This window comes from Echeneis naucrates, chromosome 6 (assembly GCF_900963305.1).
Source record: "Echeneis naucrates chromosome 6, fEcheNa1.1, whole genome shotgun sequence".
Taxonomy (NCBI): Eukaryota; Metazoa; Chordata; class Actinopteri; order Carangiformes; family Echeneidae; genus Echeneis; species Echeneis naucrates.
In genome coordinates this window covers 12985184-13011749 of record NC_042516.1, presented here as the reverse complement: position 1 = coordinate 13011749, position 26566 = coordinate 12985184, and the positions used below count along the sequence as shown (strand labels likewise).

Sequence of the window (26566 nt, the reverse complement as noted above, 5' to 3'; positions counted from 1 at the left end):
GTGTTGTCCGTGGTGTGCTACATTATTAACTATGGTGATGGGATATTTTTACTCAAACATATTCCTCTCTGCCATAAAAAATCCTAAAATAGTCACTTTCCTTCCTTCATCTTTTGAACCCACTTTTGGCTTTGATATTTCCCATTTCTCTTCTCTAATGTTTGGTGGTGGGAAAGGGATTAACAAGGTTGCTGCTTCTGTGAATCTTAATGGAATAAAATTGCTAAGAAAGCTGTGCTGTTGCACTGAAAATCTCTCCACACAGCTCAGAAGCACAGCACAGAAGGTGTGAAATAAAATGATTGCCCTGAGACATGAAGTGTCTGGTTAAACAGTCACTCATGGGGCTATGCTCCCATCCACAGCCCCCTCTGGTGCAGACCCAGACAGTCACCATCACAGCTGTCTCCAACTCCTTACCCACTGGCATCTCAACCACAGAGGTCCCTATCGTGCCAACCAAGACCGTCACCTATGAGTCTCCAAAGGTAGGAGCTCCAGCACCTGCTCAGCCCAGATCTGTCTTAGCTTTATTGCATGGATGGCTGCACAAGCTGACTATAAGCAGGTCTGGGAGGACCAGGCCGGGGGCTCCAAAATGAGCCTGAGGCAGCACAGCCCCTCCCTGGCTGAAGCTCGGGGTCCCAGAATCTGAATTGATTATTCAGTCTACCTCTTCCTTTGGCGTTCTCTTCAGATGACAGTTGACGGGACAGACGAGGTCAAAGATGTCCCAACCGTGTCCAGCTCCAAGAGCATTTCCTCAGAGACCACGAGTGGCACCGCAGTCACCACCACTACCACTCACATCTCAAAGGTCAGAAGGATGACCTTTTCCGTTGTGAAGTTGATTTGATGTGACTCTCACTTGTATTTTCTCTCGCCTTTACCAGGTGGTGAAAAGTGGCTCTTCAGAGACTCGTGTGGAGAAAAGGATTGTAATAACTGCAGACTCCGACATTGATCAAGATGAGGTACAAACCCTCTGCCTGTCACAAACAGGACTGCACAAATATGCTGTCAGTTATGAAATGTGAAGTGACAGCAGGCAGCCAGTCTTAGCTGAGCATAAAGGCTGAAGCCTGTCTGTCTGAAAATAAAAGATATGACGTGATGAGAAACAGCTTTTCGGAGCTGGCTATGTTCCAGCAGTTATGCTGAGCTAATATGCTAAAACAAAATGAGATAATCTGTTGCTGCTGCTGTAGTTCGATTTTAAAGGCACCAGTGATGTCAAAAGTTCTCATCCAACTCTTGACAAGAGAGTGTGTATTTAGCAAAGCTGCTAATTATTAAAATAATATCCATTTAATGAGGATGATGTGGATTTTGAGTCTTCCAATGCAGATGATTAGAGCTAAACATAATGTTTATCTTGCAGGAGAAACATGGCGGAGCATCAGCATTGTAACTCATTCACCACCTCTTTTCATTCCTCTGACTCTCCACCTCAGAGTGCAGCGATCGGTGCACACGGCTACCAGCTGTTTCTACACACACGCATCCAAAAGCAAATATCACAAATCTGCACTGATAGTGGAGTTGTTGGATCCTCATTTTATTTATTCCTTTTTTTTGTTGTTGTAGGTAGAGGAGGGCTGCACAGATCTCAAGTTTTGATTTAATGCTTATCCCGTTCTGGTTTTCATAAAGCAGATACATTTTCATTGGGTTAAAAAAACAAAACAAAACAAATGCATTTTCATTTGAGTGATCTCAGTTATGTTTGCTGTTAAATGCTTTTATTTTCCTAGTAATTTTTACTTTTTTTTATACAAATGCACTGTTTCCTTTCTAGTTTAGACACCATTGTCACCATTTATTCCTTTGGTGCTGCTAGGGGGACATAAGATTACATTCAAGGGAACACTTATCGTTGTTGTTTACTTGTCTATTTAATTCAGGAGAGACTTTTTTTTTTTTAATGAACTGACAACACACCTCTCATCAATAAGTGAACAAAGATATTCTGTGCTCAAATTTGGACAGTTTGTTTGGCATTGTTCACTACTCAGGTACAAAAACAAAAAGCTTAAATCTTTCCTTATCCAACCAGCCGACAAACAGTAGCCTACACATTATTGTAAAGTTTGAAACTAAAAATCAGTCTATTTTGAAAAGTGTCTCTATTTTATAGGATAAATGCTTTTATAGTATTTGTATAAAATAAATGAGGTTTTTAAGTTATTCGTATTCATCTTCTCATGAAATTGTAGGTTACAACTGTGTTAACTGAGTTTCAACGTCTGTTTAAGACCTTCGTACCTGTCTTGCCTGACGCCCTGAATCATTCTTATTCGTTTCCTCTTGTAGCCCACCAAATTTATCAAATCTTTCACAATTAACATGTCAATGGAGTGCTTCCTCAGCCCAATGGTTTATCCACTAGAATAGAAGCCGTAATTGTTTTGAAAATATATGGTTGATAAGAAACATTTTACAAGCTTTGGTCTGTTTATCTCAGGTTTTGATATTCTTTGTAAGACTACAGACCTCCATGATTGTATGAGGAATGTCCATATATGTATACCCATTCCTACTTTAAATGCACATTTATGTTCAGCCAAGTGAGGTCAAATAATGTAAAGCTTGTCTGCCACAGTAGCCACACATGTAAGAGGTGAAGGCAGCTGTCCCAGTATATGTGGCTTTTCTCTAATAGGAGCACACGTTGTCTTTTTTTTTTTTATTATTATTACATGTTCTACTATACAGTAATTTATTTGTAAAGTAGGAAATGTTTAATGTGGTTTGATTTACTATGTTTCAACACAAGCTGGTTTTCAGGCTTTCACTAAAGATGTCATGTTGTTAAATATCGCATTCATTATCAACTGAGTTTGTAAAGCCTTTTTACCCTATAGTCTGAGTAGATCGCGCTCTCACTCGCTGTTTCCTGTTCCTTTACATAGAGAAGAAAATACTTCACATCTTTGGATCCCCTTTAGATAGCATGTTTGTTAGCAAACTGTTCATTCAATAAGCAATTGATGTTGTAGCTACATGGATGAGAACAGCCTTTTTCTTGAAAAAGTAGAATTTCCCATAAGGAAAAATAGGTTTTAGACAACGGAAAATATTATTGCTTTGTGACTTATCCCTGTCTTTTTACGAAAAAATAAAATGCATTATTTTGCATTTTGGTGGGCATTGTTTATGTGAAGCATACATAAATGAGAGCTTGGTAAGAAATAAATATCATTCACTTGTTTCATGGTGGATGTTGTTGCATGTTCAATCATTGCCAAACACTTGAAGTGTCTTGACAGTAATACCATAATGAAAGCAAGTGGAAATACACAACAGGGAAATCTTGTTGCAGGTGCCTAAATATTCAAGCACAACAATTACCACCAAGTTTAATGGAAACTGAACAATTTAAAAATACAACTTAAAAACAAGCCTATTGCCATTTTCAAGATGAGGCCTCTTTCTGCCTCTTATTTGGTAATATGTTACTTGGAAAAAATACTTCCTTGCATTGTTTTTCCAAAGAAAATCCATCATTTTAACAGAATAAAACCTGAACTTTGTTCTGGATTCAATAAAATTGAGTGTTCCTGAACATAACAGGTAAACCTGTCAGCAGCTGGTCACAAGAGTTCCTGTTACATTCAATCATTTGCAACTGAGCCACAACAAATTAGCCTTCCCTAAAGCCACATTTCAGTTTTAGAGAAACAACCAGAAAATGTAAAAAGACTTCATCAGGATATTGATCCTATCAGAATATGTTTAATACGGAAAAAATACTAACTACCACAACTATGACAATGTCTTGCTAAATAGGAGAATGGAGAATGTAAACAACTGTACATTTATTGGGTATATATACTGTATATAACCCATTGCTTCAAACGAGTATTAAATGACAAAGTCCTTGAGTCCACCATCTTTGTCTAGCATTGTTCTAACGAATTGTCTTGACTGGGCTCTTGAAACTTGATGCAGCTTGAAGTTGAAGTTGATAAGCCATCGGGTGAATCTTGAAACCATATAATCTAAAAATGGAAAAAATATATATTCAATGTAATCAATTCTCTGGCATAGGAGGCTTTTTTTTTTTTTTTTTACAATGCCACCAATACAATAAAGTGGGTTTTGGTAATGATACCAAAACAAGCAGCCTAAAAATTGACATAAATTGTCATTCAAATGAGTAAAAATCAATCTGTCGGTATAAAACATCTACTTTCCTTACCTACGTTTATATTCTGAAGAAATGTGTTACTTTTTGCTTATGACCTGTAATGCTAAGGATGAATGACTGTGTCGAGACAAACAAACCTTGGCACAAACTGGTTGGCTGGTCGCTTTGGACGGTACTCTGGGTGCACCATGAACAGCATGTGGGGGAAGCCTGTGCCAAAATAGGCTCCATCTGTGTGGTGGTGTCTGGAGGATTTAGGAGTGTAAACGTCCATGCACTTTGGGCAATAAAGCTTTACCATTGCTTCCCCTGGGATGTCTGACAATCCTACAACAGGACATAAACACAGTCAGAGGTGCACCAAAACTTTTATTTTTAAAGTTGAAGTTAAGAGGAGTCAGGCTTACCAATAGGAAGCATTGGCTGGTTCTCACAATATACTCTGGGGCAATAGCCAAAATCCCCTTGTTGATACTTTTCCAACTGTGGGAAACCAATGCTGAATTTACTGCTGATTTGATTTGTGGACAATGTACAAATGTGTGGTTAACATGTAACAACCTACCATTTGTGCAATGCCCCTGTTGGTGAGGATGTACCGTGCATGTATAAGCCCATAGAGCATCTCTGCTGCCTGCTCTATCAAGTCACTCTGGTTTGGGTTGTCTTCAAGTTCCTCATCTGTCATTTAAAAGCAGCACAGGCAGGTAAACCCCTGTTGCTCTTTCATGTCATTTCATATGGATACTTCATTGATAGTCTCACCTGGCTCCAGGTCGAGAATCATGTCCAGAGCTTGGCGATAGTGAGGCACCTGCTCATTTAACCCTGTCAGGTTAAATTTGTCCTGTATGTAATCCTCATCCACCTGGAACACAGCAGAAGACAATAAATTGTAATTGATTGCATTATTTGTGGCACATTGCCACAGCGCACTGACGAGGCAGCATTACGCAAGAGCTTAACAGGATTACTTAGCTACTGCCACTGAAAAAAGCAAGGAGTTAAAATTAGAGTCAGTCTCATACTAATGCCAACAGTGACACAGCTGTGAAAAATGTGCACCAATTCTTTCCATTTACAAACCTGAATGAATATAATGGCGAAAGCAAATGGACAATAAAAGAAACTTTTTTTTTTCCATTTGTGAATTCATATTTCAAAAGTGTATCAAATTGAAGAATTTCAGTGATTGCGCCATTTTCAAAACTTTGGGTTCCCTAAAAATTCATGAAGCAGTCTCCTCACTGATGTTTTCTTTTTTCACTCACGTGTTTAACTAGTCAGCAGAGAGCTTTATGCCTCTGCATTTATACATCCAGCTAAAATGTGTTCCCCCCCTGTTTGAGAAGCCAAACCCAGAAAACGTTCTCCAGGAATATCTGCCCACAGATTGTTGCATCTCTACAACACCGTGCTGAACAGGTTTGTGTTGGTGATCAGACGAACCTCGCAGAAGAACTCGTTCCCTCTGAGTCCACAGAACCAGGAAATCCAGGAGACCTCCTCCGAGCTGCTCATCCTCCTGACGGACACACCTGGACACAGCACGGTGTGTTTAGGTCAGTACTGTCTGAAATGTTCCCTTTGACGGCTCTAACCTGCGTTAGCAGGTGAATTACAGGCTAGCTAGGCAGCTAGCTGTGTTTGGCACAAACACCTCGAACAGGCATGATGGAAATGTATTCACTACAACTGCATCGTGCATTTAGAGGAGCCGTCGTGCAGATTTGCGGCCATTTGCAGAAGCTCACTTTAACTTACCCCTTTCTATGTTAACTAACACATTAACTTGCGGGTTTTTCTGGTTCGTCCTCGCTTCCTGGATGATAAAACGCTTTCCGGTCACGTTGATTTTTCAAAATAAAGATTCTCATGACGCAGATCAGGATATGAAATTAAAGAATGTGGCAATACAGTTTTCATTTACAGTTTTCTGCAGAAAACACTTTTATTTAGAGCCAGTTCAACCGATATTTAACAAATGTACAGCTACATAGGATTTGTATAAGATATTTAACAGAATATGTTCACATTTTATTTGAAGAAGCTCATATTAACCTTTGTATGAAGAAAATGGACCATGTGCACAAGCATTTTAAAAATACACTTTTTAAACAAAGTTATGCAGACAGTCAGTGCTCTTCAGGATGGAGAACTCCTTCAGGGAAGGTCTGAAAAAGTTTTGCGACAAGGGGGTCCAGCATTTTTCTGCTGCTGATCCTTTCCCATGCCTTCAAACATCAAGATCCTGGGGAAGGAAAATTCATGTCAGCAGCAATACAGGTTATTATTTTGCACCTTAAACAGATTTAGACCTCAAAGTTTCAATACAGGTTTTGTTTAGTTCTAGCAGGTATTTCAATACCTCTTTCACTAAACACTGAAATACTTTGAAGCAATTTTTTATATTAATATGAATTTGATTAGATTTGAAGGCCATCAACTAAACAGTAACTTCATATTTAATCCCCTGTTAAACTTAAAACCACTGTGACACAACTCTAGGTTACCGCCCACCCTCCAAAGTACCCAGTATTTCATACTTACAGCTTTAGTATTGCATTTCTTTTCCCCAGCATCATATTCAGGAAGTCATGGTAGCTGATAGTGTCTTTCGAAGTGCCTCCAACCACCTCTGACATCATCTTTTTCAACTCTAAGTGAGTCTTGGCCAACCCAAGTTTTTCCAGCATTCGTTTTAAGCCCATTATGTCTGTAAATCAGTAATTCACACAAATCTTTAACCTCTGAAGACATCTTTGGTGGGAATTACTGCTAAAAGCAAAATTGGTCCAAATATTTTAGGGGTGTAAGAGACGTGTACATTTACCTATTTCCCCTTGATCATTGAGATCAAACTCCATGTACTTTTCTGTAATACAAGCAAACAAATCTCATGTATATAAATATGTCTCATTCCAAAATTTACAACAGCACTAAATAATGAAAAATGTATCAGATTGACTCACTTTTAAACATTTCAAGCTTTGCAACAAGGTCTTCCTCTTCTGCATATTGGGGATCTGAAAGAAAACCCTTGAGGAACAAAATATTAAAATAAAAAATAAGTCATACTTATAATATAAGTATCTGGTGTCATGTTTTAATGTCAAACGCCTCCACATCTTTCAATCCTAATCCCATAACCTGCGCAAATAAGTCAGTCCAACACACCTCATTGATAGAGTTCAGCTTTTCTTCCTGTTGAGACTTGAGAAGACCATAAGCTTTACCACCTGTGATAACCCAAGGTTTACAAAACCATAAAATAAAATAAAAAAATTCAGAACATACTATTTTTCGCACTGAAGTAATTGAATTGGCTGTGAGACAACATATCGAACAGATAGCAAAAAAAAAAGAACTAACCTTGAGCACGGTCCATTTCTGTGCACAGTGCTGAGAGACTGTAAACTGCGCTGATGGTGTTTCTGTAAATCAAACTAGAATAGGAAGTAGAGTGTCAAACTTTCAGTTTGTATCAACATAGTTCCTTATGTTATATTTAAGGAAACAGGGGTCAACAGGAGGATGCAAAACATTAAGTATGTAAAAATATTAATTAGGGAAGGAAGAAGCGTCTTTGCCAACAGCACAACACACATTATCTAATGAAATTATTCACTCATGAGAGATGGTTTTAAAACAAGTTTGGCTTTTTTTCAGGGGAATTTACTGTTAGTGACTGTTTTATTTGATTAGATTGTTTTTTTTACTTTTTTAAGAAACACCCTGTTTATACAACTTTATTTACAAATATTCAAATCTAGAGGCATCTTGGTGCAACCAGTGAGATCATCGGACCACTGAGCAGTTAGTAATGTTATTATGTTCTTATGGTCAGTCATCAAATTTATGTAATGTTCTGTTCTTGCATAATGTTGGCACTTTTACTCAGAATAACTCATAAACAGGAAAAAAGACCTGACCTGTTGTTTCCAGATAGGGAAAAAGTTGGAGGCTAAAAAAAGTTGACAATATTCACCAAGTAGTCATTTAACTGGAAGTAGTATATTTTGTCCTCAGGGCACCCTGTGGCAGTGGTGACGGGTCACTGGCTAGTTTTTTAATCAGATTGCATCGGTAAATGTCAAAAGTATATCCTAAATTTCCCTTTTCACAGAAGGCAGACAAAAATCCTCCTTATTTTACTATTACTACTTTTGTTATCCTGTCATGTCATCATGTTTTACTCTTGTCAGTTGTCCTCAGGTCACCTCAACCCTGATCACTAAGCAATGCTCCATTTTTCCACTAGATGTCCTCAGATTTGCTTTTTGTCGTCCACCAGGCCTTTCCTCACCACTACCAGCAGTATTTAAAGCTACTATTGCCACAAGCTCCTCATTGTGCTGTATGCGTATGTTCCCTCGAGCTTTCCTGTGGGCCTACAAACTGCATTTTGTCACCTGTTGCCTGTCTCTAGACCTCTTTTCATCTTTTACATTTAAACATCTATCAAAAGTAATGAATTTGCATCTGCCTTTGTGTCACCTTTTCTCCTCTCCTATGTTTTATACAAAAATATGTCACATGTATGAGTGTGTGGGTTTATTTTTTTTTTCCATTGGACCACATTGCAGACCAATAAAGAAGCTGGTATGGTGCAGCAAAATTTATTTACTGTACAGAATGAGATGGAACTTAGTCTGAATCTTGGTGTCTTCTGAGTTGGGTTTCTGGGTTGCAGGATTGAGAGGTGACTGATTTCCAGATCTGTGTTCAGCTGAGGAGGGAAGGCATCGAAGGTCTTTGGCAGTGTGAATCCAGGTAAGTGAATCTGGGGACTCAGGCCTCGCGGTTTCTCTTTAAATAACAGTAATTTGACTCTTTAAATTTCATTTGTAATAATGGATGAATTGTCTGTATAATTTCAAAGAAACAGCTGTCATGTTTACAATGAAATCATATCAGTATGATACTGGAATAGCAGCTTTTAATATGTTGAAGCTGGATGGAGACAAAAGCAAACATTTTTATTCAGCTCTAGTTCACAGCTTGTAATAAATCATAGAAAGTTTCACAGGTGGCTGTGGCTGCTTGTCTGTTCCACTGTCTTTGCTGTTGCTGTTCCTCAGTATTTACTTCCTGAATTGAATCATAAACATGAATCTGTGGAAAAGAGTTGGAGAAGATTAACTACATTGCTATATCCAATAAAGACAGATTGTTTTATTTGGCAACAAAGAAATAAGGATGAAGGTTCCACCTGCCTGTAGTGTAGAACATTAAAGCGTCTGACCCGTGTTTCAAACCCTGCTGTAATCATTTATTTGGCAAAGCTACGGCAAAGTCTGCATTTGGCACCTCAGAAACATACCGTAGATTTGAGACTTTGTATCTAACTGAGAGTTAGAGAAACTTGTTTATGCGTTGATTTCCTCCAGAGGTAATGATAGCAACGCTCTCCTCACTTGTCAACCAAATAAAACATTTAAACACCTGCAGTTTATTTCAAGCACTTCTCTTAGGGCTCAGCTAAAACCAAAAAAAGGGAGCACATTAGTCCAATTCTCAGGTCTTCACACAGGCTGCCAGTCATATGCAGGCTTTAACGCAAAGTTACTGCCAAGTGCTCCAGTTCCTGAATATAGTCTTGAAACATTTTATTGCTTGATAGGACTCACAGAATGTCTTTCTGCTCCCCGCAGATATCAAATCAGCCCAAACGTTACTGGTTTTTGGAAGAAGCTGAAGCTACCTGCGTTGGTATGCTTGTTTTTTTTCTGGTAAGCACATCAACAGATCTTCTCGATCATCTTGCCTCGCCTCATTTTGATTCATTAATTCATGAAGCCAGATCAACATTTAAAAACGTGAACAGTTATTTTCAGTATCATTTTCATTTTGTTTGTTTCCTCTTACCATTCCAATGCTTGACTGTTCATTTGCTGCAAACAGAGATGTAGGAAAACATCAGTGATTCAGGTACCATTATATTTTCATCAATCCTCTGCAAACATCATGATGTGATAGCTGTAGTTTAGATGCGAGGATCCTTACTCGCATCCCTCTTGTGCTTTCTCTTCCTGTACATGTAAAGCCCTCCAACAGCTGTGCACACCAGGAGGCCCAGAGGAAGGACAAACCATGCAGGTGTTTCCAAAGCTGGGGACAAGGAAATATTATCATCTACCCTCTGTTTCAAAAAGAGGGGTGAGTTTTGTTTCATACTTGGAGTATTTGCTGCCTGTATACGTACAGTTAACAGAGTGCCACTTTTTTGATGCCATCACAACACCCTCTCTTTGCACAGAGCAGGTTATTTCTCTTGTTCCTAATGAACAAACTGGGAGAAATAGCGTGCTACGTAGAGTGTTGGTGTCACTCTTTATACTGCTCAGCCTGCTGTTTTCTATACTTCCAGACCACGTTAAATTGAACTCTTTGTCACATTGTTCAGTGCAGTTAAGGACACAAGTCAGGGTGAGATTTTCTCCTCCCGGCTCACAATATGGAATAACTGTGAAGACAAACATGGAAAAATGATTTGATAGCAGCTCACGTGACACAATTTATGTTCTGTCTCATAGGGACATTCGACTTACCATTGAGGGTGTGCAGTCGGATTTTGTTCAAAACTTTTTTCGGCTCATTGGACTCTGAACACTGGTACTCCCCAGCATTCACTTCACTTATCAACAGTGATGAGTCCTCATTGAGAGGTGAGGCACCATTTGATATTAGCTTTCCACCCACAGCCCACTCCACGCTGGCATTGACACCATAAGAGGAAATGTTGCCACAAGAGAGTGACAATGACTCACCCACTGCAGCGAACACTTCCTCTACACCATCTGGGGCAAAGGGGATGTTGGTTAAACTTTTTTCACATAAATCTACACGTTTCTCTGGGACTGAGCACATTTTAATACCTTGTATCGTTGTCGTAAAACCAATAGAGGCTTGAACCATGCCATTCTGAATGAGGTGGCATTTCCATTTTCTGTGATGATCTGTGATTTTTTTCTTGATATTCAGTTTGGAGAAGCATTTAGTTGAGTTTTCAGAGACAAATCTTTTGCCATATAAGGGTGTATTATCCTCAGTAGTCCACTGTAAATGCACCCCTCTGTTGTTACAAGGAAAGAACCCTTTGTATGTGTTGAGGAAGCACTGTAATTGTATAGTGCCCTCAGCAGGAGTTGAGCTCTCAACAACTGGTGAAAAAAACAAAGGAATGTGACCATTGAGATTTCTATTAACTTATTCAGGATTTTTTTTTTAGGTATAAGAATATCTTATTTACGTTCAAGAATCTGAAGTGAAACACTTGATTGCACTGCTCCGCTGTCACAGGTGTAGAGCCGTGCATCATTGTGGACAGGTTGATTAATCCTCAGAGAACAGTCCTCCAGCAACATGAACCTGGAAACATCTGGATCTGTCACTCTTCCAGCCATCACCACATTGGTGACTGAGCCAAACTCTCCAGTTTTTTTCCAATTAATGGAGGAGCAGGATCCACTAGAGGGGATGCCACAGGGCAAAATAATACTGTCTCTAGGTAAGGCAAACACCACCAAACGATCTGTTGGCAAAGATGATAAAGATAATAAAGATGATAATGAATTCTTCCCAAAGGCTCTCACCTGGCGGAGCAATGTTCAGCATTATACAATGACAGAACTGACACAAAAACGTTGGGGCCATTGTTGACCCTTAAAACATTAATGAATTAATAATAATAGTGATGCATTAATTTAGTTAGCTAGTTTTGCACCGTTTCAATTTAAATCATTTTGACAAAAGACATTTTACAGTACCTCATACAGTAGCTGAAAACTAGGTCATGGATTTTAAATGTATAATGTCAGATTCTATCATTAAATTCATAAAAAAGACAACATTTTTAAATAATTACCAGATGACTCTACTCCAGCTGCTGCTGCTGAAAGAGAAAGGAGAACAAACACTAAAGAGAGAAATGAAATCATCCTTATCTCACTGGATCTCATCTTGCGAATGTCCGTGCTGATTGCTAAATCTAATGGCACGGGTTGTCAGACTCACATTTCAGGAAAAGGAAACAAATTTTTCATTCAAGACCAGCCTCTGAAAGGAAGCTATTCTCCAGCTTTTCAATACAAAACTGAGGCCACTAAACAAACTAATGCATCAGATGTTTTGTTTATTTTGTTGTTTATGTGAAATTTTGAACTTTTTCATAATCCTTGTTATCATTGTTTCTCTCAACACATGATGGTGAAAATGCAAGCAATGTTTTAAGACGTGCCTCCAAGCCAAGGATAAAGACTAAGACATAATAACATGCTCTTCTGAGAGGACTTTATCACATATAGCATAGCATGTTAGGTATTTGTCCACTGGGCAGTGCCATCAGACTTCATGACAGATGTTCTTCTTGCAACATGACCAGCCTTTGACCATTGCCAGTGTACAGTAAGCAGTACAACCCGCCTCCTGAGTACTACTGAGTTCCTAATGAGCTCTATACAAATTCATATATGTACATAATTAAATGTAACACTGACTGTCAATACAGTGTCTGCATTAAACAACCAGAGATGAGAAACGTGTGATTCAGCTGCATACCTGAGTTAGACATAATATTTGACACTCAAATCAATAACTGAAATAAATTCAGTCATCAGCAAGTTGTTTTAATCAGGATATCCAATTTTACAGACAAACAGAATGAGTACTAATGATAAATATCCTTCTGGCAGTTCATTAATAATAATCATTTGCTAAATCTTAAGTAATAATTCAATTGCACACTATGCTATAAGTAGGCAGCACACCTAGTTCAGGGAGAAGTCACAGGTCTTGGACGCGCTATAACTTCGTAGGACTTAATCTTGAGCACAACACTAGCAACTCCTCTCAAGTCAGGTGGGGAGGACTTGCCCTCAGGAAGGACGAACTGGAAATCTCTCAACAAGTAGGCAGTTAACAGAAAGAGCTCCATTTTGGCAACAGCCTCCCCAAGGCAGAGCCGAGCTCCCGCTCCAAAAGGGATAAGGGCACGGGTGGAGCCCCCGCCTCCTTCCAGAAAACGCTCTGGGGGTGAGAGATGGATGGAAGGAGAGAGTAGCTATTTAATTTGGAGCCAAGTGAAAGAAATGCACTTCCCCCTCAGTTTGAACAATACCTGGTCTGAAGCTGTATGGGTCAGTCCACACTGCAGGATCATGGTGCGCTCCAAAAAGATTCGGAATGATCACTGTGTCCTTAGGGATGAAATAACCTGCAATACTATGGGGATGCATTTGCGAAATGCAGTGAAATGTTTAAAAAAATGTCAACACAGAATTAGAGTTCCAACATTTAAACATGTTCTTTATCTACCTGCTCACTTTCAAAGACTAGAAATAGAAACATTTTATTTAGGGCTCCATGCTACCTTTTTCACTCTGTCTATTCCTTAGTTTTTTACCTGAATTTAAGGTTGGGGCTTGCAGCAAACTCAGGGTTACTTCAGGTTCACCTCAACTTTGTTGCAAGCCCCAATCCACAAAGATTTTTAATAATTGGAGCTTTTAAGTCTTGAACAAATGTGGGTCTGTGCCAGAATTAGTGCATTAAGCGGTAACAAGCAATAAAAGTCTCTAACGTACAGAAAAATGATCTCAATTGCATCACAAATGACTTGTTTTTTTGTTTTTTTTCTCTTTACTGGTATCTCAGCGGACCTGCTGTCTCTGATGGCTCTGTGTGGCAATGCCAGTGGTGCAGCTGGCCTGAGTCTGAGCACCTCATCGATCAAAGAGCACAGGATGGGAAGTCTGTGTCTGTCACTGTACTTGGGGTATCGTCCCTCCAGCACTGTACACAGCTCTTCATACACCCTGGTCTGCACCTGAAGACAGAAATAGTAAGAGTAAGTATATTGACATGAACTTCAAGCAGTATAAATGTTAGTTTTTATGTATTGGTTGTAAAAATATGCCCCGCCTCTGGTCTGTGCAAAAGGAAGGCCACAATCCAGTTCATCATAGATGCGTTGGTCTCTGTTCCCCCAATGAGCAGATCCACGGTGGCCATGTGGACATGCGTATCTGTAAGGAGCTACAGACAAATGTGGGTTAACACCTTCAAATCCGATTCATACTCTTCCTGTGCATTTCAAAGTATTCTCTGTTCAGTGTATTTACCACTCCCTCATCTGTGTTGTTATATTTCTCAAGGCCCTGAAGGAGGGCTCCTGTGATGGTGTCCCCATTTTTTTTGTCTTGTGCCTGCACAGATAACAGTCAGTAAGCTGATAAAAAATTAACATAACAAGAGATTTTGGGATTCTGAATACATAATCAAGGAAGAGTGTGTCAATTAGACCTCTCATTTCAAATGTTTTTCAAACCAATGTTGCACTTTTGCTTTTACCAACCTTGTAATTTTTGAGATGTTGTTTAATTATTTCATCTCTCTTGGCCACCTCTTTCAGGAGACGGTGAAAAACAGGATTTGGGAATTTCTTTGAGAGAATGAATGTCACAATGTGTGTTAAATTGAAATCTGAAGGTTAATGTCAATCTATTCTATGATGTACACAGTTGGTTAATATTTACTGACCCTGAGAATTGGGAAGAAGTCCAGTGCAGAAATCCAAGAGGAGCCCCAGAGAGCAACAATCTCATTCAAACAGGAGTGAAGCTGTTGCAGCTCCGGAGAACTTTTATCATACTAGAAAACATGTTCAAGTGTTAAGATTTAAGTTTTTATATGACCTGCCATTGAAATTGCCCAGTCAATGAAGAGCATATTGTTAATTTACTTACATAAAGTTGCTAAAAAAGGGCAACATAAACTGTGGAATTTCCCATTTCCCTGCATAAATACTACGCTGCCACAGCTGTTCATTGATGAAAAGCAGATTTATTCATAATCCTACACCACCTTAGAAAGCAATCAGCTCTGATCCATATATACCAACACTCCAACTGTTACTTCCCCATTGGTTAAAAAAAAAAAGTGAACTGTAAGAGAAAAATACTCACTTCTTTTCCAAAAGCCAAAGATGTTATGACATTACTGGCTGCCACTGTGAAATCCTCTGAGAGATCTACAGCATTGGCTTCATAGTCCATCAAAATCTGATGTAAGGGAATAAAGCTAAATGAATCTTTGTATGCGGCCACTATGCAAACACCCCAGCATTTGATTTGTCATCTGGATTACTGCTTTATCATTATAGGCTATTCTGGTTATTATTGTGTGTTGGTTTACAATCTAATCTGTTCCTGCCACCTGTACCTTTCGCAGATGCAGTGCCTGTCTCTCGATCACATCATGTAAAGATTGATGGAAGCAACGCTGCAAAGCACTGTGGACAAGGCGATGATGTGCCCTCCACTCCTCATTATAGTCCCCCAGAGAGATGGTGCGCCTTTCCGCAGACACGACACCAGCTGATGTAGGTCAGTAGAGGTTATACAGTGACATGTTAATCGTCATGGAAAAAGAAGTTTGAGTTGTTTACCTGTGTATGAAATTGGTCTCCCAGCAAAATCAGACCATTTCTTCACCAGTGCTTCTTTAATAACTTCACTACTATTAAGTATCACCATGGCTGGAAAAAAAGCACAACAGGATTTTTTTTTTTTTTTTTTTTGCAGTGGGAACCACAACCTCATTGTCCACAAGGTTTTTCCCAGTGTTGATTTATTAGTTTTTACAAGAAATATGATTATAATCAGTAGTGAAAACCAAGAAAAATGGGATGATACTTGTATTTCCACATTTCAGCTGGTAAATGTTTCCATAACGTCGGGCCAAATTGGTGAAGTGAATGGGTAGATGGTCATGAGCCAGCTCCTTCATATTGCCAATGATGAAGAGGCTAGGAGGACCTGGGAGGGAGGGAGATGAGGAGCAGGGAAGGAACTGAGAGAGCGACTGCAACGGTCCAGACTGAGTTCCTGGATTGAGTTAGAAAGCAGAAAAGTAAAAGAGAGAGCAGATGATTAAAAATGACATAAACCTATTTCTTTTTACCAAAAGTCAAATTCTGTAATGAAGTGTTTTTGTCCATATATGGAATAACACTCTCATTCATTCGGCATTATATTTTTGTTAAACTGAAATACAACAGATATTTACCTGAAGACTTTTGAGCTCCCTGTCCAGCTCTATCTCTCCAAATGCAGATGAGCACAATCAGCAGCACTACAACTAGGAATATTGCTCCCATGCTGATCACTATTGCTATGATGTTACTCCTTGTTGGTGTCTCTCTCCAGAAAGCTGATCATTCCACTGCTCAACCTATTTGTAGTCTCTCAGCATGACAGCCTGTTTGTGTTTTTAGTAAAATCAAGGACATCTAAATGTATTTTAGGTCACGATATCTGATAATGAGGTGAGCCTAATTTGTGTAACAGAAGATAGTAAACAGAAGTAGGCCTTGATGAAGGGCAAAACAACACATCAGCGCTGACAACAGCAGTCAGTCATACTGCTGTTTGTTTATCTTTTAGAAAACGAGGACAAGGGAAAGTTACCAAATGAAACTGACGATTCAGACTCACATCAGCCACATTTATTACAATGGAGTGACACAGTGCATATTTAATTACAGTAGTAGTGGGGTGGCATACCATGGCATGGCGGTGTACAATTTCGTTGAAATGGTCAGGTCAGGCATAACACTACATGAAAAGTTACAATTAAAAAACTCACTCTTTTGGAATATTTCATCACAAGACAGCTCGGAAAAAAATCTGACACAATGAGTCGAATGGACTGATAGCGGTCATAGCTATCAAAATCACTGCACATTCAACTTCATTCAGAAAGTGACATGCACTGTCCTCTGGAGCTCTACAGCTCTAACTCTATTTAAGATAGAGGGTTTTACAGTCGGAGAGCCCATGAAGACTGGTCTGTCCTTAGCCATGAGTTGCAGGGGAGAACCTGGATGGTCTGAACTTCATCTCAGTGAAGGGAATGGAGGAGTCTTTACCTTTCCAATCTATCCAGACTATTCCCTGTTTCAGACCAGAGGGAGGAATGCAATTTATATTAGGTCAGCGTCCTGGATCACAAAAAAAACAAACAAAAAAACTTCCAAGCAGAATAATCATACCTGATTATTACTGTTGATGCCATAAAGACCATTGAGGTTGGTCTTGTAGCAGTTCTTGTACCACCAGCCTCCCATGTAGGCCCTGGCACAGTGGAGCCCCAGGGGATCAGGATCCCTGTCCCGGCTGGAGAATGGACGTCCATTATGGTACCTCATAGAGTCACCTGACCAGGAAATATGGTGACATTAGAGTATCATTCATCAGTCATTATATATGTATATATGTATATATGAGAGAGAGAGAGAGAGAGAAAGGGTTGAGGTAAGTTCAGCCTGCAGTTTTCACCTGCTGTTCCTGTGTAGCCGGACACTGTCAGTGTATAAAGCCTCTCCTCTGAGTCGACAGAGAAGTTGGCGTAGTGAGCGTAAGCAGTGTCATTTCCAGAGCGCATGTCCACCCTCAGACTCACAGGGCCAACACTGGTCAAGTTGTGAAGAAGTTCATTTCCTGATGCGGACAAGGTGAAAAGATCACAAAGATTAGAGCAATTTACTGAATAATGAAGATTATGATAGCTACAGCAGTCCATGCACAGTTTGTTCCAACTGTACCAAGCCAAAACTCTTCGCTAAGGTTTCCAAAGCCAGCTGTGTATTCACTCCAGCTTCTGTAGAAATCCATCTTTCCATTCATCCTCCTCTGGAACACCTAGAAATGCACGGCAGATTGTTGTGCACTTCTAAACCATGCCTTAAATGCAAAGTTTCATTCAAGTAAATGCAGTTTGTCTCACCGTCCAACCTCCTCCATCTGTCTCCATGTCACAGTAGACTCTGACCACCTGTCCCTCTTTTCCTTGTGGGTAGATGTCCACCTCTCCTGACTGCAGAGCTCCATTCAGCAGCTCCTGAGAGCACTCAGTGGGAAAGGGGAATCGTAGTTTACCTAAAGAATGGGGGGAGAGGGGCGAATAAACTGGATGATTAAAAAGGATTGATGTGAAAATACACAGATAGGGGCTGATTACTTTGCACTTTTTACCGGTGATGAATTCTGTGGTCACAACTGATGTGTAGTATCCATCTCTCTCGCCTTGCACCAGAACTGTATAGCGTGACATGGGTAGTAGTCCTGTCAGCTTATACTCTGTGACGGCTGAGTCCAGGATGACCTCCTTATGTACATGCAGAAACAATATCGATTAAACTGTTCGGTAAATGTTGATGTATTTTCCAGTAATGGGGAAATATCTTTCACCTTTGATTCTTCCCCTGCCACCTGATAGATCACCCTGTAGCTGTGATAAACAACAGTGGACGTTTTCCACGTTATCACTGCAGAGCGAGCGCCCACCTCGTTGGCTTTAATCACTGAATGACAAAAATAGGCTTTTTAGTACACACTGTACATACCAATCCTGTTGGCCTTGGAAAGTAAACGCCTCTGATCTACCTTGATTTTTCTCTCTACTTACCATTAGCAGTGGTGAATGTGGTTGGCATGGCCACACTCTGCAGACTATCTTTCTGGCTTAGGATCTTGACTGTGTACAAGGTGCCTCTCTGCAGACCCCTCAGCTGGTGATCCACTGAGCCTCCAGACACCATCACAGTGACCGTCACATTCGGAGCTGAACAGGCAAGAATAAGCATTATAAACACTTAGGGTGGTCTTTAGTGCTTTGTCACTGGTCATTATGCTAATGTTGCCACACTCACTCTTGGAGGACTCATAGCTGATGATGAAGCGGTCGACTTTCCCCAGACTGGGCGTCCATTGCAGAAGAGCTCTGGTGTCTGTCACATTGACAACTTGAAAGTGTGTCGGCGGGGCAGGCACTGCAGACAGAATGTGTGGTTATTGCTGTTTGGCTGTTCAAAGACAACCAAAATATCTGTAGAGCGATCTTATTTAACTGTGTACCTGTGGTGATAACCGACACCAGGGCATTACTCTGTGTCCTGCCTTCTGTAGCAGTTACAGAGATAATGTAGGAGGACCCAGCAGACAGCTTGGACAGAACCACGAAAGACTGCTGAGAGTCCAGGACCACCAAGCGGCTCTCGCCTAGCAGGTTACAGCATAAATAGCAAAATAAAACACCCAACACTGATGAACAAGCCACACTGGCTGGCATTAAACATGACCTATATTTCACAGTTATCCATTTACAGACCTGTGGCAATGTTGGTATAAGTGACCCGGAAGCCTGTGAACGTAGTCTTTGGTTTGGACCAGGACACAGTGATAGAAGACTCTGTTACATTGCTGAAAACCATCTCTGTGGCTGGTTCAGGACCTAGTGAGAAAGAGCAAGGTGATTTTCATTCACATAACACTAACTGTGTTCCTTGTAAGCAAAGTTTTTATATATATATATATATATATGTAGTAGTGCTATTACCTGTGACTGCAGTTACTCTGTGAATTTTTGATCTTCTCTCAACACCAGTACCATATATGTACAGGACATAGCGTGTATTTGCTCGAAGGTTACTGAACTCCATAGAGCGTACACTGCCAGGGACTACCATGGAGATCCTCTTGCTTTCAGTTTTAGCTATTGATCCGACAGTTTTACCAGAAGAGACAGTGGCGTCAGTGCTTTCAGTCTGTACTTGGACCTCAGCTGGGTTCTTAGCTGTGAAAGTCTTGTCTCCTTCGATTGCTTCCTCTTCAAACTCCTCATGTTCGTCTTCCTCACCCTCTGCTTTTGGCTCTCTTCTGATCAGAGTAAAATTTTTGAACATCCCTTGTGGTGCTGACCATGTGATGGTGAAACTATAGGAAGAGATGTTCACGACCTTCACAGATCCTAATCCAGATCCACCTATCCCCTTGGTCATCCCAGAACCATGGACAGTTGTTTTGTTCTGCGGCACTCGGGCCTCCTCTGATGTTTCTGTGATGGGTGCATTCACTACATATTGACTCTTCTGTGTAACTTTCGTTTTTCCAGCGTCAGTGTTTCTGTTGTCCACAGACTGCCCAGGGATTATGTCTACTTTGACCACCTTACTGCGTTTATGTCCAGGAGACTGAGTGACATTCTTTTCAGCAAATGTGGCTTGCTCCAAGGTCTCCTTTCCTGTCCTGGTTTTGTTTGCTCCCATGCCCTTGGACAGGATGATCCCAATTTTAGCTGTGCTGTTAGATTTCTTCACATTGCTCTGGGTTACATTGGTACGAGGTTCATCTTTCAGTTGGTCAGATTTAGGAAATGTTTTACTGACAGTTCCTTCCTTAACAATCTTGAGGTCAGTTTTTTGGCTAACCTTTTTGGAGGACAGGATTGTTGTTTTGCCTTTGCGGGCTTCTTCGTGCTTTCTCCCCTCATGTTTCAGTAGAACCTGAGCAACTGTAGGGCGACTGGTCTTTGTGGTACTTGAGGAAACCTTTGTGATAATTTTGTTAACAGTAGCTTCTTGCTTTACTTGTTGCGTTTTCACAGGAGCTGCTTTGGCATTGGTGGGCACTCTGGGTTTGCTGTCAAACTGTTTGATATCAGTTTCCTTCTTCTGCTCCTTTTTTTGCTGATTGATCTCCAGTGCTTCTTTGGCTTTGTCTTTGGCAGCTGTTGAAATGAAAGCATGAAATGCAGATAAATATGTCAACAAATAACAATATCCATCAAAATAACTGTGCACTTCAACTTACTTTTATGGCATTCGGTTCCCGAGGTACACTTACTGCAATCTGAACCAGTGAATCCCTGATGGCACACACACTTCGCTTTCTCACATTCCCCATTGCCATTACAGTTATTTGGACAACTTGTAGAACAAGGACCTGGGCAGCCCCAAGCAGAAACAGAATTTTTATTCAACATCATGTGCACTGCACATAATTGTAACCATGCACTGTTAAATATAGTAACCTTGTGGATATGAATCAATCATACATTTCTCTTTCAGGAGTGACATTTCTTTTTCCAGCCGAGTCAATCGTTCTTTGAGAGCAGTCATCTCAACGTTGCATTCCCCTTTACAGCCACCAGGCAACAAGCTGATCTTATGCGTCATCACCAGAGGAGCGCCAGGCTTTAGCTTCAGCTCCTGCTCCTTGCCTTTGCTTTGGTCACAACCGTCACTGATCAAAACCTTGATTGGTTGTGAAGGGGCAGGTTTTTCTTTGGTGGTCGTGGTAGGTGTTTTGACTACAACAGTCCGATTGGCAGAGGTGGTGACAGCTGCATCAGCCTTGGCTGATGTTGCCACAGGAGATTGAACTGCATTGTTGGCAGGCTTGTTTTTGGAGTTTTTCAAATTGCCGGCGGAAGGAGTTTTAACTGCAACGGTCTGATTCAGTGAGGCTGCAGGCTTGTTTTTGGTGGTTTTAGCTGCACTTGCAAGGGCAGATTTTGTGGGTGTGGACTGAACATTTTGGATGACAGTATGGGCAACCTTTTCTTTGGCAATCTTCCCATCAGTGGTCGAGGGATTTCTCAATGAAACGGTCTGATTGACTGACGGTTGGAGTTTATCTTTGGCGATTTTAGCACCGCTTGTTGTAACAGGTTTTGTGGGTGCCTGAGTAGTTGTTGGTGCTTCAGTGGCAGAAGGCTTGTCTTTACTAGCCTTCAATTCACTGATTGAAAGAGATTTACCTGAAACAGTTTGGTTGACAGAAACGTTATTTTTGTCTTTGATGGCGTTTGTGCCACTGGCTCCAGCAGCATTTACGGCTCCTGCTGGAGTGGTTTGAATTACTGCTGGGCTTCCCTTGCCTTTGTGGGTCACTATAGCATTGACCGTTGGAGTTTTTTGGTTGGTGGCTAGAGTGGGTGAAACTGTGCGATTGACTGTGTTTGGCTTTAGGGTGGGGCGAACGGTATGTCTGGAGAGAGTAGAAGTGGTTTTAGGTTTTGAAGGAGTTAAAACAGCATTGGCTTTGGTCCCGTTGCTACCTGTCGAGTCTCTCCTTTCATTGGTGGGGGTTTGAAAGGAGGGAAATGGGGTGAGAAGGAGGAGAAGGCCTAGAGTAAACAGCATTTTGAGCCAGCAGCAGCAGCCAGCAATGGTATTGCCTTTGGAGGATGTGTATGTATTAGTGTAAAGTTTTGAACTCCTTCCTCTATATTTCTGTGACCACTTGTAAATGGGAACTTGCCAGGTCTTCCCTAGAAACAAAAAAGTGAAAGAGCTGAGTTATGACAGTTCAATGCAGGAAATTCTCGTTTCTCAGCACTGGTTAGTTTAACATTCACAGAGTTCCTATTCACAAATTAATGCTCCATTGCTCCCCCTTGACCAGAAATGGTTATGAAAAGGCCACACTTTCCGAAATTAAAGGTTATGTGTCACAATCAAAAATGACAAGACAACGAACAGCCTTATCACCTTGTTCTTTTACATGTCACCGTTTACTGAATTCTTGTAAGTATGATTTTTAGATGAGTATTAGGGAGCATGTTTTACAACGTTTTGTACATAAATTTTGTATTATAATTCATGAATAGTTATAATATGAAAATGATTTGAACTGTGCATACTGTGGCACTTTTATATGTAAAATAAATTGCTGCAGTGTTCCAATCAGCCATGATGTTTAATTCATTCACTGGCCAAGCTAAGTAAAATCTAAATGAGCAAATTCAGAGCAGGAAGAAAGAAGGTGACTTGAGCAGGAAATCCAGAGTGTCTGTTGGAGAAACTATGAAAAGTGGATAACAGAGCGTCACTGTATATAAACTGTGGGACACTGTATGTCTTTCACTATACAGAAGGTTACATAATCCACTGCACTCACAGCTCATAAAACCACTCGAGAGGATATTTCCAACTTGGCCTTAAATCTGTAGAAAATCAAATAAATCATCCAGCAATTAAAAATATTTGGATGCTTTGCTACACTGCAAGCCTCTGGATAGCATTGCAGTGTGTGGATTGCTTGTCTGTGTGGCAGTATTGATTAAATCAATAGCCACACCTACAGCATTGGTTTTATTAGAATGAAATAACTGACCTTCAGACAAATTATGGTCATTTTTATTAATGTTATTCAATGAGTGAACACAAAAAAAATAGATGTCACGTCCCCCACTCACTGCAACTAACATTTTGGGGTTTTCCTGCAGCGAAAACACAATATTCAACTTGAAATAATATTCTGTTATAAACTATAATACATTGTGATGTAAAGGGGTTTCAACAAACAGTAAAGCGTATTCAGTGGAGGCCATTCATTCATTCATCATTGCAGTTACCATTTTGAAATCATAATAAATAAAACGGAAAAATAAATGTACTCACCAGAATGATGGCTCTTGACTTTATGTCTACCTTTGTGCTGTTCCCGCCATCTAATTGGAAAAACTCACATAGACTTGCTGGATATGATCAGGGAGGAAAGAGGTGAGAGAAAGGACCACCACTAAAAAGGAGGAGAGTGATAAAGTCTGCTCCTACTTAAGGACCCCCCTCTTCCACGCCTAGTGGTCCCACTCTCTCAACCCCCATGGAAAATATTTGTATTGGACTAACAAAAAGAGTGACATTTTTGCACACATTTGTGCGTATTTGGTGTTGTATAATATGACCAGCTACTCTCTTGTATTGCTTTACAAGAGGAAAATACATCTATTGTGTTTGACATACATTTTCCTGGTAGAATTAAATGCTTTGTTTTAAAAGATAAATGATAAATCTGTTCTCCTATTGGATGTGAATTTTTGACTTGCCAGTCTCAAATGATATACAGTGCTTTCGTAGGACATTACGGTAACTAAAGAATAGCCTTAATGTCAGCTTATTGTCTCACGATATTGGCTTGATTGTCTGCTATATGTAAGTAGACATATTCCTGATTTGCTACAGACACAGTATTTGACTGAATATAGCCCCGGTCCGAAAATCATGATTCAGCTGGAATACGTAGCATAACACTGCAGGTATTCAGTGCCGACTCTGGGGGACAGGAACCTCTCTCTATATGAATTGGCTGTTTGTTGGGAGTAATGAGATGTAACTACGTGGGAGTTATGTAAGTGACCAAAAATCCACCAGATTTAAGGAATGCTCTGTGAAGCACTGCGTCTCTGACCAAATGACCACCCACCATCCCACCTTTTGTAAACCACATGAAGACAAGTTTATCAGGGCCTGAGAGCAAATAGGACATAAGTGAGATTTTCCTAATTTTACAGGAGAACAAAATCAAAAGCATAAATCACTGCATGGCCATGCTCTAAAGAATACAAAGTGCTTACTGATCATCATTATAAGAGATAGATGATTGTATCATGTAATAATCACTCACCCTGTATCTATGTATATGTAAATACAAAATTTGTCCCGAGATTGTAGACTGTGAGCATGCAAAACTATTTTGCATAACGGCTGTAAATGCAGCCGTCACATTTTTGTTCTGTTGCATAGACTCACTCATATGTTGCAGAGAAGGAATAAAGGAAACCACACAATATAAACATATTTACTTGCAGATATTTTAGTTCCAAATTTGGTGAGATAAGGGTTTCTTGGCAAGTACACCATGTTCTGATGCCGAAAGACAGCTAATGAAGCAGTACACTATTACAACGTAGCAATCTGGTGAAGAATGAACTGGTGGCTAATGTAGTTGTTATGTTTAGTTCTTAACAGGGTTAACGAGAACAGATGCAAAAGAATGAAACGATGCACATAAGTCCACAAAAAGGAAAACACTGAAGACTGATAGAAATCTAGTGTATGGTGCATTGTTGTATGTGATTAGTGACCCGGTAGCCCATTTACATGCACAACTATATCTCCATGACTTCAGCTGCTCTCTGTGTAGTCAAAAGATGTGAAACTACTGTGATTCCACTAGTACTAGTAATTAATATCTGTATGCGGTATGATAACATTATAAATTAGTGTTCAGGCCAAAAAAGAAATGTATTTCAGGGGAAAAAGATGCCAGACACTGAGATAACGTTTGATCAACACATGCTGACTGCTTCTCTGGTGGGCCTTCATTTTCAGCTTCTGTCATAGTAGAAAAGCATTGGGGTTAAATTAACAAAGGCTGTGTTGTATTAAATTGTCCAGAAAGAAATGACCACGATAGTGGTCCCGTTTACACATTAGCATGTCCGTGGCACCTAAGTAGCATTTAATTTGATAATAATTTATATTATTACCTATACCCATGCTTTTTATGGGCCTGACCTGAGTGCTAAGGTCAAGTCACCTTGTTGAAAGCCAGGATAAAATAATAAAAAGTAATTGTCAGTGTTATGTGGACTCCTGAGTGGGTGGCCCCGATCCATCAGTACCTCCATCTGGTGGCAAGCTCCAGAAGCAGCTCTGCCTTCACTCTATTCTGTCCTGCGCTAGAGACCACCTTCAAACTACTGACCCTGTCTTGGCCTTTAGAAAAATGGCTGGAGAGATCCCTCGAGCGACAAGGGCTACTGCACACCTAAGAAAATACACCTGGTTATTTGAACACATTTCATAATTCCCCAGTCAATTTTACAGTTGCTGCTCAAGCACCTTTGGTGCAAAGAGCGGAGAATGAATGAATGGAATATATGAGTTTTCTGTAAATCATGATAAGCCACAGATCTACTGGAATATAAATCTTTGTCAGTCTGAACAATTGGCCCCTGTAGAAAGAATGTTTTAATTGTTTTGCACAGAACAACAATAAATGCAAACATATATTTTTTTTCCTGACAGTCATTACATACCATTGACGTCTTTTAGGAGGCAAAAGTAAAAAAAAAAACAAAAAAAAAAACAAAACAAAAACATTTTACTTAACTGTGCAGCTGTTACCACTGGCTACTAGCAGAGAAACTAAATCCTGAGTTGAAAATGTGCGATGCTGACGTCTGCGTATTTATTTACCCTTTATTGGTTCAAATTTAATGAAATGTCTGATGGCAAAGGTTGAAACAGTGCAGCTATTGACCTGGCTGTGATTGAAGTGATGCTCAGTACTCCCATGTTGCTTATATTGGACCGAAGCTCAGAGATTAGAATAATATAAGCACATAGGCCCTTACTTGTTTCTCACCACTCCACCCATACCCCCCTTCTCTCTTCACGGCTACCTCCCATTGCACCTCGTTTTCTCTCATCCCCCCTCTCTGTATTAAGTTTAAAAAACATCTTACTGTAAATTATAACTGCACTGACCATCTGCTATAGCACATCCATAACCATATTTAAGACCTTGTCTTTCTCTAATATTGTGTTGGTGTGAGTTGATGACTTGTCTAAATGACACTGTGTAACTTAACTGGGACTAAGTGAGCCAGTCTCATACACCTAAAACCACCCCTCCTCCTTTTTCCTCGCCTTGCAGATGTTAAGTAAGGTGGGGGGTGGGGGGGTATTGAACACAGAGACCCCTCTCAGATCCTTTGCTGCCAGTATAAAAAGAAAAAAAAAACTTAAAAAATAAATATACTCAGGAGGAAAACTAAATCAAACCA

At 40.2% G+C, this 26566-nt stretch overlaps 6 protein-coding genes across 7 annotated transcripts in view; 1 reads left to right on the top strand and 5 right to left on the bottom strand.

Annotated features, from left to right (window-relative positions):
- The window catches only part of LOC115044884 (titin homolog), a 28105-nt gene extending 24886 nt beyond the window's left edge, over positions 1 to 3219 (top strand). For both annotated transcript variants that reach the window (XM_029504189.1, XM_029504190.1), the window contains 4 exons: positions 366 to 488; positions 698 to 817; positions 894 to 974; positions 1382 to 3219. In XM_029504189.1, coding sequence (XP_029360049.1) covers positions 366 to 488; positions 698 to 817; positions 894 to 974; positions 1382 to 1411 — 354 coding nt within the window. In that variant the 3' untranslated portion in view covers positions 1412 to 3219. The remainder of the gene's footprint in view (positions 1 to 365; positions 489 to 697; positions 818 to 893; positions 975 to 1381) is intronic.
- Positions 3220 to 3343: 124 nt separating this feature from the next.
- Positions 3344 to 5989, bottom strand: LOC115044888 (casein kinase II subunit beta). The gene is made up of 7 exons (XM_029504197.1): positions 5915 to 5989; positions 5600 to 5688; positions 4916 to 5018; positions 4716 to 4831; positions 4558 to 4633; positions 4288 to 4477; positions 3344 to 4001 (listed from the first exon to the last, which is right to left on the bottom strand). Exons 2-7 carry the CDS (start codon positions 5669 to 5671, stop codon positions 3911 to 3913), a joined length of 648 nt encoding a protein of 215 aa, XP_029360057.1. The 5' UTR covers positions 5672 to 5688; positions 5915 to 5989; the 3' UTR covers positions 3344 to 3910.
- A 106-nt stretch (positions 5990 to 6095) lies between these two features.
- LOC115045231 (allograft inflammatory factor 1-like) lies at positions 6096 to 7579 on the bottom strand. Its single transcript, XM_029504816.1, has 6 exons — positions 7523 to 7579; positions 7328 to 7389; positions 7123 to 7189; positions 6984 to 7025; positions 6701 to 6866; positions 6096 to 6401 (listed from the first exon to the last, which is right to left on the bottom strand). Exons 1-6 carry the CDS (start codon positions 7536 to 7538, stop codon positions 6314 to 6316), a joined length of 441 nt encoding a protein of 146 aa, XP_029360676.1. The 5' UTR covers positions 7539 to 7579; the 3' UTR covers positions 6096 to 6313.
- A 1243-nt stretch (positions 7580 to 8822) lies between these two features.
- Positions 8823 to 12119, bottom strand: LOC115045473 (uncharacterized). Its single transcript, XM_029505177.1, has 8 exons — positions 12018 to 12119; positions 11403 to 11684; positions 11029 to 11313; positions 10702 to 10950; positions 10356 to 10616; positions 10157 to 10261; positions 10019 to 10044; positions 8823 to 9265 (listed from the first exon to the last, which is right to left on the bottom strand). Exons 1-8 carry the CDS (start codon positions 12109 to 12111, stop codon positions 9140 to 9142), a joined length of 1428 nt encoding a protein of 475 aa, XP_029361037.1. The 5' UTR covers positions 12112 to 12119; the 3' UTR covers positions 8823 to 9139.
- Positions 12120 to 12923: 804 nt separating this feature from the next.
- cyp21a2 (cytochrome P450, family 21, subfamily A, polypeptide 2) lies at positions 12924 to 16307 on the bottom strand. Its single transcript, XM_029503771.1, has 12 exons — positions 16217 to 16307; positions 15844 to 16035; positions 15597 to 15686; positions 15371 to 15525; positions 15115 to 15210; positions 14690 to 14800; positions 14505 to 14591; positions 14272 to 14355; positions 14072 to 14185; positions 13810 to 13976; positions 13269 to 13372; positions 12924 to 13177 (listed from the first exon to the last, which is right to left on the bottom strand). The coding sequence occupies exons 1-12, from the start codon at positions 16305 to 16307 to the stop codon at positions 12924 to 12926; spliced, it is 1545 nt and encodes a 514-aa protein (XP_029359631.1).
- Positions 16308 to 16639: 332 nt separating this feature from the next.
- On the bottom strand, positions 16640 to 23509 carry tnxba (tenascin XBa). The gene is made up of 15 exons (XM_029504754.1): positions 23394 to 23509; positions 21044 to 22261; positions 20800 to 20931; positions 19547 to 20716; positions 19319 to 19441; positions 19066 to 19209; positions 18861 to 18980; positions 18617 to 18772; positions 18400 to 18512; positions 18184 to 18316; positions 17936 to 18087; positions 17754 to 17850; positions 17488 to 17649; positions 17202 to 17365; positions 16640 to 17103 (listed from the first exon to the last, which is right to left on the bottom strand). Exons 2-15 carry the CDS (start codon positions 22131 to 22133, stop codon positions 17005 to 17007), a joined length of 3855 nt encoding a protein of 1284 aa, XP_029360614.1. The 5' UTR covers positions 22134 to 22261; positions 23394 to 23509; the 3' UTR covers positions 16640 to 17004.
- Between the last annotated feature and the right edge of the window lie 3057 nt (positions 23510 to 26566).